We start from the raw sequence: 15,913 nt of genomic DNA on the forward strand, positions 1-15,913 counted from the left end.
GGGTATGTCTACACAGCAAAGTTATTTCAAAATAACAGCCGTTATTTTGAAATAACTTTACTAGCATCTAAACTGCCAAATCACTATTTTGAATTTGCTAAACCTCATTCCACGAGGAATAACGCCAAATTTGAAATAGCTATTTCGAATTAAGTGCTGTGTAGACACTTATTTCGAAATAGGGGGCCTCCAGCCTTCCCAGGGTGCCCTGGTGGCCACTCCGGCCTCAACCAAGAACACTCCTCTCCCTTCCCCCTCCCCGGACCCCTTAAAGGGGTTGACTCTGGCCACAGTGCCTATGCCAGCTCCAAGCCTGCCAGCCCAGAGCCAGCAGTCACTGCCCCTGACCCAGTGGCCCCAAAATATAAGCCAGAAAGCCACTGGCAGCCAGCCCTCCACCGCTCCCCAGGAGCAGTCTAGCAGCTCCCAGGAGCCTGCCAGGGCCCGGAGAAGGTGGGTGCCTTCCTGATCCAGGGTGGAGATCATGGACCTTATTCAGGTTTGGGGGGATGCCCACAACGTCCATGATCTCTGCACTAGACAGAGGAACGAGGCCGTCTATGGCAGGATAGCTGCCAGCCTGGCTACCAAAGGCCAAATGTGAACCCAGGAGCAGGTTTGCATGAATATCAAGTTGGTTCAGCGAGATCCCCAACCTTGAGCTTCCCTTTCCAGAAGACTGGAAAAGGGCAAATATTGTGCCCATCTATAAAAAGGGTAATAAGAACAACCCAGGAAACTACAGACCGGTCAGTTTAACGTCTGTCCCAGGGAAGATAATGGAGCAGGTAATTAAGGAAATCATATGCAAACACTTGGAAGGTAATAAAGTGATAGGGAATAGCCAGCATGGGTTTGTGAAGAACAAGTCATGCCAAACTAATCTGATAGCTTTCTTTGATAGGATAACGAGCCTTGTGGATAAGGGAGAAGCGGTGGATGTCATATACCTAGACTTTAGTAAGGCATTTGATACGGTCTCGTATGATATTCTTATTGATAAACTAGGCAAATATAACTTAGATAGGGCCACGATAAGGTGGGAGCATAATTGGCTGGATAACCGTAGTCAGAGAGTTGTTGTTAACGGTGCTAAATCCTGCTGGAAAGGGATAACAAGTGGAGTTCTGCAAGGGTCTGTTTTGGGACCTGTACTGTTCAATATCTTCATCAATGATGTAGATATTGGGATAGAGAGTACGCTTATTAAGTTTGCAGATGATACCAAACTGGGTGGGGTTGCAACTTCTTTGGAGGATAGGGACATAATTCAAAATGACCTTAGCAAGTTAGAGAAATGGTCAGAGGTAAACAGGATGAGGTTTAATAAAGAGAAATGCAAAGTGCTCCACTTAGGAAGGAACAATCAGTTCTATACATACAAGATGGGAAGCGACTGTCTAGGAAGGAGCATGGCGGAAAGGGATCTAGGGGTCATAGTAGACCACAAGTTGAATATGAGTCAACAGTGTGATGCTGTTGCAAAAAAAGCAAATACGATTCTAGGTTGTATCAACAGGTGTGTTGTAAGCAAAACTCGTGAAGTCATTCTGCCGCTCTACTCTGCTCTAGTTAGGCCTCAGCTGGAGTACTGTGTCCAGTTCTGGGCGCCACATTTCAAGAAAGATGTGGAGAAATTGGAAAGGGTACAGAGAAGAGCGACAAGAATGATTAAAGGTTTAGAGAACATGACCTATGAAGCCAGGCTTCATGAACTGGGCTTGTTTAGTTTGGAAAAAAGAAGATTAAGGGGGGACATGATAGCGGTTTTCAAATATCTAAAAGGGTGTCACAAGGAGGAAGGAGAAAAATTGTTCCTCTTGGTTACTGAGGACAGGACAAGGAGTAATGGGCTTAAAGTGCAGCAGGGGAGGTTTAGATTGGACATTAGGAAAAAATTCCTAACTGTCAGGGTGGTCAAATATTGGAATAAATTGCCAAGGGAGGTGGTGGAATCTCCCTCTCTGGAGATATTTAAGAACAGGTTAGATAGACATCTGTCAGGGATGGTGTAGACGGAGCTTGGTCCTGTCTTGAGGGTGGGGGGCTGGACTCGATGACCTCTCAAGGTCCCTTCCAGTCCTATTATTCTATGATTCTATGATTCCCGCTTCTTCCCCTTGCTTCCCCCTTCCAGCTCCCTCCTCCCAGGTTTCCCCCTCCTGTCCTCTCTTCTCTCCTCTCCCGCCTCCTTTTCCCAGACTCACTAGAGTTTCATCCCCCGCCCCAGTTTTGTTAAATAAAAAGAGTTTGTGTCAAATAAAATACACGTGTTTTCAGGAACATCAGGAAGGGGGGCTAGGGTGGGGTAAGTGGAAGGACGTGAGGGAGGAATGAAGCACAAGCTCCCATCGGGGCAGACCAGGGAGGCTGTTAATGCTCCTCAAGATGAAAGCTCTTCCGCAGGGCCTCCTGAATACTGACAGCCCCCCGATGGACCTCCCAGAAGGCAGCCAGGCTCGTAGCAACGCATCCAAGAGATGCACCAGAGTGCCCAGGGGCAGCTCTGGCTCCATGTTGCAGAGTGCTGTAGTGTCCCGAGTGAGGGCAACCAAAGCACGCAGAGACAAAATGCTTTGCTGTTCCTCATCGAGGTTGGCAAGGAAGCAAGGAAAGCTGAGAACCGGCTGTCCGGAGGGGTGGGTGGGAAGGGGGAGAGGAAACCCTTTAAGCACAGGCCTCTCCTAACCTGATGCCCTGCCGGGCCTGGTTCTGGCCAGCCTTAAATGTGATTCAGCATCCACTCAGTGTGGACCCGCTATCTTGAAATAGGAAAATGCTATTTCGAAATGCATTTTGTGTATAGACGTGTTATTTCAAAATAAGATATTTCGAAATAATGCTGTAGTTTAGACATACCCTCAGAGAGAGGCAGCAAGGTTGGGGGAGCAGGAGCTACTGCTGTGCGGAGATGGCTTAAAAAACAGTTTCCTTCAGCACTGTCTCTGTGGAGGGCGGGGAGGTAAAGGCACAGTGGGAAACTGTGTGAACCGGAACTGAAGCAGTCTCCGCTCGTGCCACTTCTGCTGTGAGTCTGCTTTCGAAATGTACATTTCAAAGGTTCGCGTGCCGCAGGTAGCGCAGGGCCAGAGGGAGAGTTGGGGTCATTCTACACTCCCTGCAGGGCTTCCTTTTGAAATGTACATTTCAAAAGCAGAATTGCAGTGGGGCTCTTGTACATTTCAAAAGCAGAATCGCAGCAGAAGCGGTGTGAGCGGAGACACCCTTACAGACTAATAGAATAGTCAATTTGTCAATTAATCTAAATGTAACATCCCTACTCTCAAAGGAACACAATACAGCATAATGGGCATTGCTACGATCACATCTACATTAAGTGTTGTACCAATAAAAGCAAGCAGGATCTTATGAGGGGGATAAGGCAAAAAGCCACATTTATTGTAAAGATAATAATAAAGAATAAAGAAAAGATAGAAGCAAACAACATTGTTTAGCTACTTATTCCTATCACTACTTAACCCTTATACACACACACACACACACACACACACACACACACACACACACACACACGCATATATACATATATATAAACATTCATTCAAGCATTCATCCATTCATTCAGGTTCTGTGTATTTGTTATAGTTACCAGCCTAGAGGTTGCTTGTGACAGAATACTGGCCAGGTATTCTGTACACAAGTGATGGTAATGGGGAGCAAAGTCCTGATCAGATGCGCATCTGAAGCTCCTGGTGGGCTGGCAGCAGAACCTTGGACTCTGACTCCATAGTCTTTTAGTCCAGTTCTTATAGGAATTTCTTCCTATGCCAATCTATGGGAATTGCTGCATCATGCTGATGTACAGGGTGGCTGTCAGGTGCTTGTCAGAGATCTCACAGGGTGGACCTCCAGTACTTGGTTTTCTCCACTTGACACCTTTTGGTTGCACTGGCACCTGACACCTTCTTCAGCCCTTTGTTGCTGCATTCTCAGGCTGGCACCTCTCAAAACCATTCATTCATCGTCCTAACACTCTCTCTTACATACATTAACATAAGAACATGAGAACGGCTGTACTGGGTCAGACCAAAGATCCATCTAGCCCAGTAGCCTGTCTGCCGACAGTGGCCAAAACCAGGTGCCCCAGAGAGGGTGGACCGAAGACAATGATCAAGTGATTTGTCTCCTGCCATCCCTCTCCAGCCTCTGACAAACAGAGGCCAAGGACGCCATTTTATCCCCTGGCTAATAGCCTTTTATGGACCTAACCTCCATTAAATTATCTAGATTCTCTTTAAACTCTATTATAGTCCTAGCCTTCACAGCCTCCTCTGGCAAGGAGTTCCATAGGTTGACTACACGCTGTGTGAAGAAGAACTTTCTTTTATTAGTTTTAATTCTGCTACCCATTAATTTCATTTGGTATCCTCTAGTTCGTCTATTTAGGAAACTAATCAATAACTTTTCTTTATCGGCCCTCTCCACACCACTCATGATTTTATAGACCTCTATCATATCCCCCCTCAGTCTCCTCTTTTCTAAACTGAAAAGTCCCAGTCACTTTAACCTCTCCTCATATGGGACCCGTTCCAAACCCCTAATCATTTTAGTTGCCCTTTTCTGAACCCTTTCCAAGGCCAAAATATCTTTTTTGAGGTGAGGAGACCACATCTGTACACAGTATTCAAGATGTGGGCGTACCATAGTTTTATACAGGGGCAGTAAGATATTCTGGGTCTTATTTTCTAACCCTTTCCTAATAATTCCTAGCATTGTATTTGCCTTTTTGACCACCGCTGCACACTGCGTGGAAGTTTTCAGAGAACTGTCCATGATAACTCCAAGATTTCTTTCCTGATTTGTCATAGCCAAATTAGCCCCCATCATACTGTACGTATAGTTGGGGTTATTTTTCCCCGATGTGCATTACTTTACACTTATCCACATTAAATTTCATTTGCCATTTTGTTGCCCAATCACTCAGTTTGGTGTGATCTTCTTGGAGTCCCTCACAGTCTGCTTCTGTCTTGACTATCCTAAACAGTTTGGTATCATCTGCAAACTTTACTACCTCACTGCTTACCCCTTTCTCCAGATCATTTATGAATAAGTTGAAAAGGATTGGTCCCAGGACTGACCCTTGGGGGACACCACTAGTTACCCCTCTCCAATCTGAAAATTTACCATTTATTCCTACCCTTTGTTTCCTGTCTTTTAACCAGTTCTCAATCCATGAAAGGACCTTCCCTCTTATCCCATGGCCAAGTGATTTACACAAGAGCCTTTGGTGAGGGACCTTGTCAAAGGTTTTCTGAAAATCCAAGTATACTATATCTACTGGATCCCCCTTGTCCGCATGTTCGTTAACGCCTTCAAAGAACTCTAATAGATTAGTAAGACAGGATTTCCCTTTACAGAAACCATGTTGACTTTTATCCAACAAATTATGTTCTTCTACATGCTTCACAATTTTATTCTTCACTATTGTTTCGACTCATTTGCCCGGTACTGAAGGTAGACTTACCGGTCTGTAATTGCCAGGATCGCCTCTGGAGCCCTTTTAAAATATTGGTGTCACGTTGGCTACCTTCCAGTCATTAGGTACGGAAGCCGATTTAAAGGACAGGTTACAAACCACAGATAATAGCTCAGCAATTTCCCATTTGAGTTCTTTTACAACCCTTGGATGAATGCCATCCGGTCCCGGAGATATGTTAACATTAAGTTTTTCTATTTGTTCCAAAACCTCCTCTAATGACACTTCAATCCGGAACAGTACCTCATATTCATCACCCACAAAGGACAGTGCAGATTCGGGAATCTCCCCAACGTCCTCAGCCGTGAAGACTGAAGCAAAGAAATCATTTAGTTTCTCCGCAATGGCTTTATTGTCCTTTTATAGCTCGATCATCTAGGGGACCAACAGGTTTTTTAGCAGGCTTCCTGCTTCTAATGTACTTAAAAAACATTTTGTTATTTCTTTTTGAGTTTTTGGCTAGCTTTCTCTCAAAATCTTTTTTGCTTTTCTTATTACATTTTTACACTTGTTTTGACAGTGTTTATGTTCCTTTTTATTAATCTCACTAGGATTTGACTTCTACTTCTTGAAAGATACCTTTTTGTCCCTCACTGCTTCTTTTACATGGTGGTTAAGCCACGGTGACTCTTTTTTAGGTCTCTTGCTATATTTTTTAATTTGGGGTATACATTTAAGTTGGGGCTCTATTATGGTGTCTTTAAAAAGTTTCCATGCAGCTTTCAGGGATTTGGCTCTAGTCACTGTGCCTTTTAATTTCTGTTTAACTAACCTCCTCATTTTTGTGTAATTCCCGTTTTTGAAATTAAATGCCAGGGAGCTGGACTGCTGAGGTGTTCTTCCTACCACAGGAATGTTGAATGTTATTATATTATGGTCACTATTCCCAAGCGGTCCTGTAACGGTTATTTCCTGGACCTGATCCTGCACTCCACTCAGGACTAAATCGAGAATTGCCCCTCCCCTTGTGGGTTCCTGCATCAGCTGCTCCAAGAAGCAGTCATTTAAGCCATTGAGCAATTAAACATTCCCTAATTAATGTTTCACATACAGTATTTTGTATAATAATAACTTTACATATACAAGAGTTGTAGTTACAAAAAATCACAAAAGTTTCTGGGTGGCATTTCTTAAAACATTCTCTCTTGGAGTCCTGAGTTAGTTACTGTTATAGTTACAATGTTTCACTTTGCGATTAGGATTAATTGCTTCACAATGCTTTGAAGGAAATGGGAGTCAATTATGTAACAATGCCCTTAGTCAATTACGGGGCTTGGCTCCCAGAGCAGAGTTAGTGGCTTGACAATGCATTGTTACAATGTATCCCTGCAATGTCAATTTCAAGCAGCCCCTTGCAAAAGCTTGAGGTGCCATGGGACACAGAGAGGGGAGCTGTTTCTGGCTACATAGTATTATATTCTTAACAGTTCTAAGTCACATGACCTAATATTACATTCCTAACAAATTATATTCTAAAGGGGCAATAATAATACATCTAAACATTTGACAATCTTAACAAATAATAATAATAATAATAATAATAAATCTAAACACTTATATGCTTATGCTACTTAGACTTTAAATTGTGGGGAACAAATTATGGGGAGTCACTTCCACTTGGGGGAATCATTTTTAATACTTTAATATGTTATCCCTACATAAGTAGGCGTGTTAATGTGTAGTCATTCACACAATTAACCGATAAGCATAGGCAGTGCCAGCAGGGTGGGGAGGAGAGGAGGCAGCAGTGCAAGGGGGCAGGCAGGAGCCAGTGCTTGCGGGGTTTAAAAGCTGGCTCCCCATGAACACCGACTCCCATGGAAACACCTGCCCTCTCCCTCCCCCCTGCACTGCTGTCTCTGACGGAGAAGCAGCAGCGCAGGAAGTGAGGAGGGAGCTGGTACACATGGGAAGCCAGCTTCCAAGCTGGCTCCCTGCACATATCAGCTGCCTGCCCCACATACTGCTGCTTCTTTATCAGAGGCAGCAGGAGGGGGCAGAAGGGAGCCAGTGCTCACAAGGAGCTATCTTAAAAGCTCCTGCCTCTCTCCCCACCTCCCTGCGTAAACGTGTAACCACTAAAAAAATCCAGTGGTTACACCTTTACACAAATACACATTAGTTAACATCCCTAACGTGAAACACTTACAGCAAGACCTCTGTTCTGTTCTTGACTCTGTCAAGACCTGTTGAGTGACTCTGGGAAAATCGCTTAATCTCTTTTTGCCTTAGTTTCCCAATTTATGATGAAGGTTAATTATGCGAGCATGTCCCTCTCTCCTGCGTAATGCTGAGTGGTTGGGCAGTCCAATAAAATAAAAGAGTTATTGAGAGATAACATCTTACCATTGTATGAAGAGATCCTGAATCAATTCATTTCTCTTGAATATTCGCCAGATGATTGGCAGATGTCCCAGTATAAAGCTAAAGAAAACAAAACTTTCAGCAGCAGTAGGCTCTTAATAATGGCTTATATTTAATCACATGAACAATGATTCAGATCAAAGGGCTACAAGGTGAGAGGGATGTGGAAGTGTAACCATTTATACAGTTAACTGATGAGCCTGGGTTCATTGGTTTAGGTGCACGGTTACACACAACCCCTCAACTCCACCCTGCCACCTCTGTGTGAGAGGCAGCAGCACTGGGGGAAGGCACGAGCCAATGCGTGCAGGCAGCTGTCTCCTAATCTGGCTCCCCACGCATATCAACTCCAGCAGGGCAGCCTGCCCCCACCCCCACATTGTTGCCTCTGTGTCAGGTGGGCACTGGTTTAAAAGCTGGCTCCCCCACAGGCAGTGGCTCTGGAGAACCGATTGCCCCGCCACGTGTTACTGATGAAACTTGCAGCAGTTACAATTTTACGTTAATAAAAACATTTTAACACCCCTACAAGGGAAATAGAATACTCATTAAACTGGCTAACACCTACTGTCCACAATAATGATACCTTTGCTTATCTTGGTATGTACTAGCATGAGACACTTATCCAAAAGAATGTCAGTTTGGAAAGACATCTATTTTTCCATGTTTTCCTTTATTTTTTGTATGTGAAATAAACCTTTGACGGGATAAGCAAAGATGTAAGCCATACAAGTGAGAAAAATGGCACAAACCCTTAATGCAATCACTGCCTTCATGGTCTATTCAGCAGAATGCCATTTTGATCTAACTACAAGCAGGATTATAATTCACCTACCCCTAATATTAATTTGTAGATTCTGAAAGGGCAGACATGATTATAATTGTAGTTACACAACCAAACTTGATATCCTTGCATGCCTGTTTATGCAACAGAATGCTATTACTGTGTCTGCTCACATGCTAGTACATGCCCAATTTACTACTGTACACAGGCCCAAAGATAAGGTTAAATCAGTGTTTCTTAATTTTATTTGGCCACGGAACCCTTTTAAACTCAAAAGAATTTTGTGGAACCCCTAATAGCAGTCTCATATAGGAGCTGAAAAAGTAGACTACATATAAGTAAGGATAATAATAAACAAATGCTAAACAAGGTCATGAGATCAATACAAATGAAAATTGTTTTCAATAAAATTCATAAATGCTTAAAATTAATTATTATTTTTTAAAATAATAACATGTTATTGTAATGGAATTTTCTTGTGGAACCCTTATTTTCACTTCATGGAACCTGGGGTTCCCCGGAACACCATTTGGGAAACACTGGGTTAAATAAACAACCTCAGTACCTCTACATCGGTTGTTTCTCCTTGTGATTGCAATGTCACTTTGGAGTTACAGGCCTTATTACCACTGTTCATATCTGTTGATACTTGTTGGGTTTTATCTGTTTTTGTTTCTGTTGTTGTCATTTTGGGGTTACAGGCCTTTTTACTATTGTTCATATCTGTTGATACTTGTTGGGTTTTTTCTGTTTTTGTTTCTGTTGTTGTCATTTGGGGTTACAGGCCTTTTTACTATTGTTCGTATCTGTTGATACAGGCAGTCTCCGGGTTACGTACAAGATAGGGACTGTAGGTTTGTTCTTAAGTTGAATTTGTATGTAAGTCGGAACTGGTACATATTGCAGGAGAAACTCTAGCCAAACATTTCTCCAGAGCTCAGTTTTATTCTCCCACACCTCCCTTCCCTCAGTCCTTTATTCTCAAGCTGAGGTGTCTGCTGAGAAAAGCCGTTCCATGTCTCCCTGGTCTGCTGGAGGGGGTGGGGGAGGGGACGCTAGCTTCGCGTCTCCCTGGTCTGCTGGGGGGAAGCATCTAGTGTGGGGTTGCCTCACCCCGTTTGTAAGTAGGGATCCGATGTTAAGTCGGATCCATGTAACCTGGGGACTGCCTGTACTTGTTGGGTTTCTTCTGTTTTTGTTTTTTGTTGGTGGTGGTGGTTTTTTTTTGTTTGTTTGTTTGGTTTTTTTTTGTGCCAAAACAGAACCTGCACAGTAATGAAGGAAAATGCTGCAACAGGTGAAACTATTATCATCTGCTATGATCCAAACATTTCTGATATGGCCAAAGGCACCGAAGAGGGCAAATTTGTTGTCAATCAGGGTCAGTTTAAAGGCAGCGTATTGATGAAAACAGATCTTAAAACATAACTGGCACAGTAGCCCTGAGATAAGAACAAGGAGCCAGAAGTTGCATACCCAAAGTGGTCCCTTTGCTAGTGTTTGATGTTTAGGACAATGGTAAGAATGTTTCTGGTACACAGAGGAATAAGAATAGGCTGATGGTGGAAACCAAGAGACCAACATCTACTGCCAGGCAGCTCTTCCATGGATTATGACCTTGGTCAAGTCATTTACTTAACGTCTTAAGATCTCAGTGTTCCCGTCTAGGGATGTGAATGGTTAACCGGCAAGAGTCACCCTTGCTGGGTGATGCCCATCAGTTACAGTTAACTGGTAAGGGGCAGAGCAGCCCTGCCTAAGCTCATTTAAGTGGTTAAACATGACAGAACTTACATCCCTACAGGTCCCACAGCAGCCCCTCCTCCTATTTCTTCACTAGGTCAAACGGTTGTGACATTAGCAGGAGAGCAGGGTTCCTGGCACCAGGCAGGTGCGAAGGGAGGACCCGCTCCCCAGGGGACCAGGCAAAGGCGGCTGGGGGCTGTATGTGTGGAGCGACTGAGATGCCCGAAACAGCGAGATCCCTCCCCTCCCCCGCGGGGCAGGCTGCCCCCCCCCTTACCTCTCTCTCGGGGCGCCGGGGATGTGATCGTACTTGGCGTGGGTGGCTGCCACGTAGCAGCAGTAAAGGCCGAAGGCCAGGAGGCAGAGCGAGAGCAGGAGGAGCAGCAGGGCCCCCAGCCCCTCCATAGCCGGGGCCGGCTCGCTGGGCAGCCCCCTCTGGCCTCTTGGCTCGGCTGGGCCGGGCGGTTTCCGGCTGGCCGGGGGAAGGCAGCAAGCCCCGCAAGGCGGAGCTTACCCAGCCCCGGCCCGCGGCCGCCCTGCCTCCCGGGCTGGGGAGCGTGGAGCAGCCTGGCCGCGCGCGGGGGAGGGTGCCTGGGGCTCGCTGCTCGTCTCAGCAGCGGGCGCGCGGGGAGGTGAAACGCAGAACGCCCCCTCCCCCCCACACACAACACACGTGACTGTACTACCAAGGTACATGAACTTGTCCATTGCCTGGAAGGTTGGTCATTCACTGTGATGATAGGCTCTACTTAAGGCTTTCCAGGTGCAGGCTAGTAAATCATTTCTGCCTTCTTGATGTTCATTATGGCTACGTCTACACAGCACAGTTATTTCGGAACAAGCTATTCTGGAATATTTGTTCTGAAATAGCTTATTTCGAAATAGTATGTCTACACTGCAGGAAAACCTCAAAAATTAATCCAAGGCAGGCTTCCCTAATGCAGACCCTATCTCGATTTAGAGCCCCAGGAGGAATAACTTAGAATGGCCCTGGGGAGGGGCTGTTTCAAAATAGCAGAAGTGGAGCATCTACACACACTTTATTTTGAAATAACTATTTCGGAATAGCTGTTATTTTTCGTAGAATATGTTTTACGGAAGTAGGAATAAGCCATCCATTATATTGAAATTATTTCGAAATAATGGAATTGCTCTGTAGATGCTCGCATAGTTATTGTGGACTAATGGCCATTGTTCCGAAAAAACTTTCCTGTGTAGATACACCTTATGAGACCAAAGTTATCATAAACTGAAGAGAAATAAAATACAGGACTGTGTAGCACTTTAAAGACTAACAAGATGGTTTATTAGATGAGAAATAGTCCATATTCCACTGCATGTCAGACTGAGATTTGGAATTTAGGGAATTAGTCATCAGCAAATAAAATCAAACACTTCTCATACTTTTGTCCAACAGTGTGGACTCAAGGCACTCAGTATTATTGGCGATTTTCTTGATAGCTCTGTGCTTAGAGCATCATAGAAGTTCTTAATATTTCTGGTTGCTTAGGTTTGAATTTCATCTGCCTCCTTACTTAGCCACGAGTACTGTGGGATTAATAAACAACACAGCAGTGAGCACAGAAGTATTAAACTGACACCTAGTGAAGTTTTGGAGAATGTGTTAGATAAAATGAAGTGAGGGGGTGGGTTATGTAATATCTTTTACTGGAATAACTTCTCTTGGTGAAGGAGCTTTAGAGCTACTTGAAGTCTGAGAAGTTACTCAGCCTGTCACTAAATAGTAAGTGGATCAGATTGTTTAGTGCAGATGGTTAATACCTATTGTAAGGGAGCATTCATGGGGAAGTGGCCATTTAACACCCCTACAGTTGTAGAACAAAAAAAAAAGACCTGTTAGTGAACTATAGAGTGTTGTAATAAGCCATAATCTAATGTCTTTATTAAGATGATGTCTACACTCGTGAATGTATATTAGTACAGCGGTACTGAGGCAGGTACACCACTGTAAGGTTGCTCATGTCTATAGTTGTGTGTTACCCCAGTCTCAAGATAGCTAGGGAGGTGTTTTGTAAGTGATGAGAGGAGGCAGCACGTATAATAAAGACAACAGCTTGCACTAGAAAACAATTCACTATCTCTGCAGGTCCATTTAAGGGATGCAAAGGTATGAGTCTTTGTGGCAGTTCTACATTGTTCAGTAAAAGTAGGTTTCCCAATAAAGGGCTTTTTGTTTTCTGTTTTAACAGGATCCATCTCAAATATGCAAAGCATGTTGGCTATTCATTAAATATCATCAGCATGCTCAACACTGGAACTGACTATTTAGACAGTCCCTGTCCTGAAAAGGTAGCACCTAAGCTTCAAACCAGCACAGAGCATTACCTGGCAGACCCTGAATGCAAGGCAGGATGAAGGACTATACAAGCAATATGTTGAACAGAACACCATAGTAAAGGCTAAGATTTAGTCATGGGTATTTTTAGTAAATGTCATCGATAGGTTGGGGCCTGGTTCATGAGTTTCATTATAAACACTTCTGTCTAAATCTAAGATTCCTCATGAAATAGCTGCTCCAGCCACCCCTGCACTGGTGCTAAGGCAGTCCAGTCCCTAGGGCCAGCTGCATTGGCTGCTGCTCAGGTGGTCCGTGGGCCAGCTGCCCAGGATCAGCAAGCAACAGCTGCTGGTCTGGCTGCCTCCAGGGCTGTATTCCAGCCATGCTGGGACCATTGCACAGGTGGTTCCAAGGGTAAACCACTGCTTGGCTGGCTCCCTGGAGCCAGCTGCTCAGGGCCACTCCAACAGTGGCTGGTGACACTAGCTGCAGGATTGTCCAAGCAACTGTCCGGGTTGCGGGGCAGTTCCAGAGGCAGCCAGTGTGGCTGGCTCCGGTCAGCCAAACTGCCTTTTGCAGCTGCAGAATTTCATGGAGGTTGCAGAAAATACACAGAATCTGGGACTTCCATTATCTCCATAACAAACTCACAGCCTTTGCCATATCCAATGGAAATAAACACTTGTACATTTATATCTTATATTGGCATCAATAGCACATCACATTTCTAGTATAGCATCTTTTGCGGCACATTGTCACCACAGTATGTGCAAGCATTACCCTTAGCACATAGTTCATGGGGGTTGGAAGGATGACAGATGCTCTCAGTAGTAACTGCTTGGGTATTGGGACCAGAATACGTGCTGTTTAGAGATGCTGTATAGCATTATGCTGTGATAGGACATTTTTAGATGCCATAATGCAGACATTACTCAGAGAAAATGATTTTGTGGAGAGAGAATGAAAAAGCTTAGGCATTGGCCTAATGGGAGGAAAATGGATTGTATTGTGAAAACAAAATGTAAGTATATATGTGTGAGGGGGCAGGCCCTGGTCTCGGAGCAAATTTACCTTGGACCTGGGAATGCATAATCCCTTTGGCCTGGCCCTTAAAGTTCAGTGCCCCCTTATCAGGGGAAATACGGCTCTCTGGCCTAGTCCATACAAGCCAGCCCTTTTCACCACCCTGGAGGCTGGATTATGGGGGTTTTGGGGGAAGTAGGGGGACCCAGGCCCTCCCGCTCCACTGGGTCCCAACCTAGGGCTCTATTGGCAGGGTCAGCATCCACTGCCTGGTCAGCGGGGATGCCTGCCAGAACACGCCGACCTCCCGGAGGTCTTTCCTCCACCCTGGGCTGCTTCCTACCTCTCCCCTGGCTGAGGCAATGTCCTGGGGTCTGTGCTTCGGCTTGCGGCTCCTGAGCGGCTGGGTCAGCAGGCCTTCCTCCAGCCATCACGGTGATGGCAGGTCTGGTGTCAGGGACAGCTGGGACGGCTCAGGATCTCTGTCCTGCACCCCTACCACTTCAGCTACTTCCCCTGACTGCCTGCTTTCCCTGACTTTTATCCCAGGACTCACTCGTGTGCATGCCCAGCAAGGCTGCAAGGGTGGGGTCTGCCCCGGCCCCGGGGCCAGGTGAACTCTTTTAGCTGTAGTGCAGGGCCAGGCCGCGCTGTCACAATATGTAATATAAATGTAAAATACAGGCAGTCCCCGAGTTACGCGGATCCGACTTATGTCGGATCCACACTTACGAACGGGGCTTTCTCGCCCCGGAGCTCGCAGGCAGCGGGACCGCCCAGAGTGCAGCGGTCCCGCCACCTCGACCTCCGAGGCGAGAAAAGCTGCTCCGGGTGCCCCTGGTCTGCTGGGGACCATCTCCAGCAGACCAGGGACACCTGGAGCAAAGCCGGGGAGGCAGAGGGGTCCCGCGCCTCTGAGGCTTTGCTCTGGCAAAGCTGGGGAGGCGTGGGACTCCGCCGCCGCTGCGGCTTTGCTCCCGGTGTCCCTGGTCTGCTGGAGATGGTCCCCAGCAGACCAGAGGCACCGGGAGCAAAGCCGCAGCGGCGGCGGAGTCCCGCGCCTCCCCGGCTTTGCCACAGCAAGTTTGCCCCCAAGTTTGCCAGAGCAAAGCCTCAGAGGTGCGGCACCCCGCCGCCGCTGCCGCTTTGCTCCCGGTGCCTCTGGTCTGCTGGGGACAGTCTCCAGCAGACCAGGGACACCGGGAGCAAAGCCGGGAAGGCAGAGGGGTCCTGCACCTCTGAGGCTTTGCTCTGGCAAAGCCGGGGAGGCGCGGGACTCCGCCGCCGCTGCCGCTTTGCTCCCGGTGTCCCTGGTCTGCTGGGGGGGGGGGCGCAACTAGTGGCCCCCCCCAGCAGACCAGGGAGACATGGAGCAAAGCCCCGGGCCTGTGGTAGAGCAGGTGGGGCGCTGCCGGTTGGTCCTGCAGCACCGCTCCTTGGCGCTACTGGACCAACCCGGCAGCACCCCAGCTGCTCTGCCCCAGGCGTCCCCAAGCAGCCGCTGCTGAAACTGACCAGTGGCTGACTACAGAAAGCCCCTGCCCCAGGCTTCCTGGAATCAGCCGCTGATCAGTTTCAGCAGCAGCTGACTTGGGGATGCCTGGGGTTCTTAAGTTGAATCTGTATGTAAGTCAGAACTGGCGTCCAGATTCAGCCGCTGTTGAAACTGGTCAGTTTCAGCAGCAGCTGAATCTGGATGCCAGTTCCAACTTACATACAGATTCAACTTAAGAACAAACCTACAGTCCCTATCTTGTACGTAACCCGGGGACTGCCTCTATACAATTATTTTTATGTTCCTTTTGATTCTTCCTTGTCTTCTCCATGGTCCAGCATCATCATAGACCAGGGCTACTCAACTTAGGAAGCCCCGGGGGCCACAGTGATACATGCTGAGGGCTGCAACTTAAGTGTGGTTGCGTATACATGCAAATATATATGCAAATAGCTTCCTTCACAAGGATAGGAATGAATACAAAGATTAAGGCAAGACAACACAACACACAGGTCCTATTTAAGTCCATTCTGCTGGTATTAATAAAATGCAATATTTACCCGATTTCCACCCATATAACAGCACTTAATGAGCAATAACAGTCCAGAAATGTACCTACTAAAACGCATACAGAAGACCATTATATTGACTACTTTTTTGTTTTGTCTCCCACCTGAGGGCCATGTGTTGAGCCCCGCATAATCC

General features: G+C 46.3%; 1 protein-coding gene across 2 annotated transcripts in view; it reads right to left on the bottom strand.

The window, feature by feature from the left end:
- CYP46A1 (cytochrome P450 family 46 subfamily A member 1) overlaps positions 1-11,027 on the bottom strand; it is a 31,845-nt gene extending 20,818 nt beyond the window's left edge. The window contains exons 1-2 of one of the 2 annotated variants that reach the window (XM_075926591.1): positions 10,669-11,027; positions 7,844-7,921 (exon numbers count right to left, since the gene is read on the bottom strand). In XM_075926591.1, the coding sequence (XP_075782706.1) occupies positions 7,844-7,921; positions 10,669-10,796 (206 nt within the window). In that variant the 5' untranslated portion in view covers positions 10,797-11,027. Of the gene's footprint in view, positions 1-5,740; positions 5,767-7,843; positions 7,922-10,668 lie in introns of those variants that run through there. The other variant, XM_075926592.1, reaches the window with a different exon arrangement.
- Between the last annotated feature and the right edge of the window lie 4,886 nt (positions 11,028-15,913).

Source organism: Pelodiscus sinensis, chromosome 4 (assembly GCF_049634645.1).
Source record: "Pelodiscus sinensis isolate JC-2024 chromosome 4, ASM4963464v1, whole genome shotgun sequence".
Classification (NCBI taxonomy): domain Eukaryota; kingdom Metazoa; phylum Chordata; order Testudines; family Trionychidae; genus Pelodiscus; species Pelodiscus sinensis.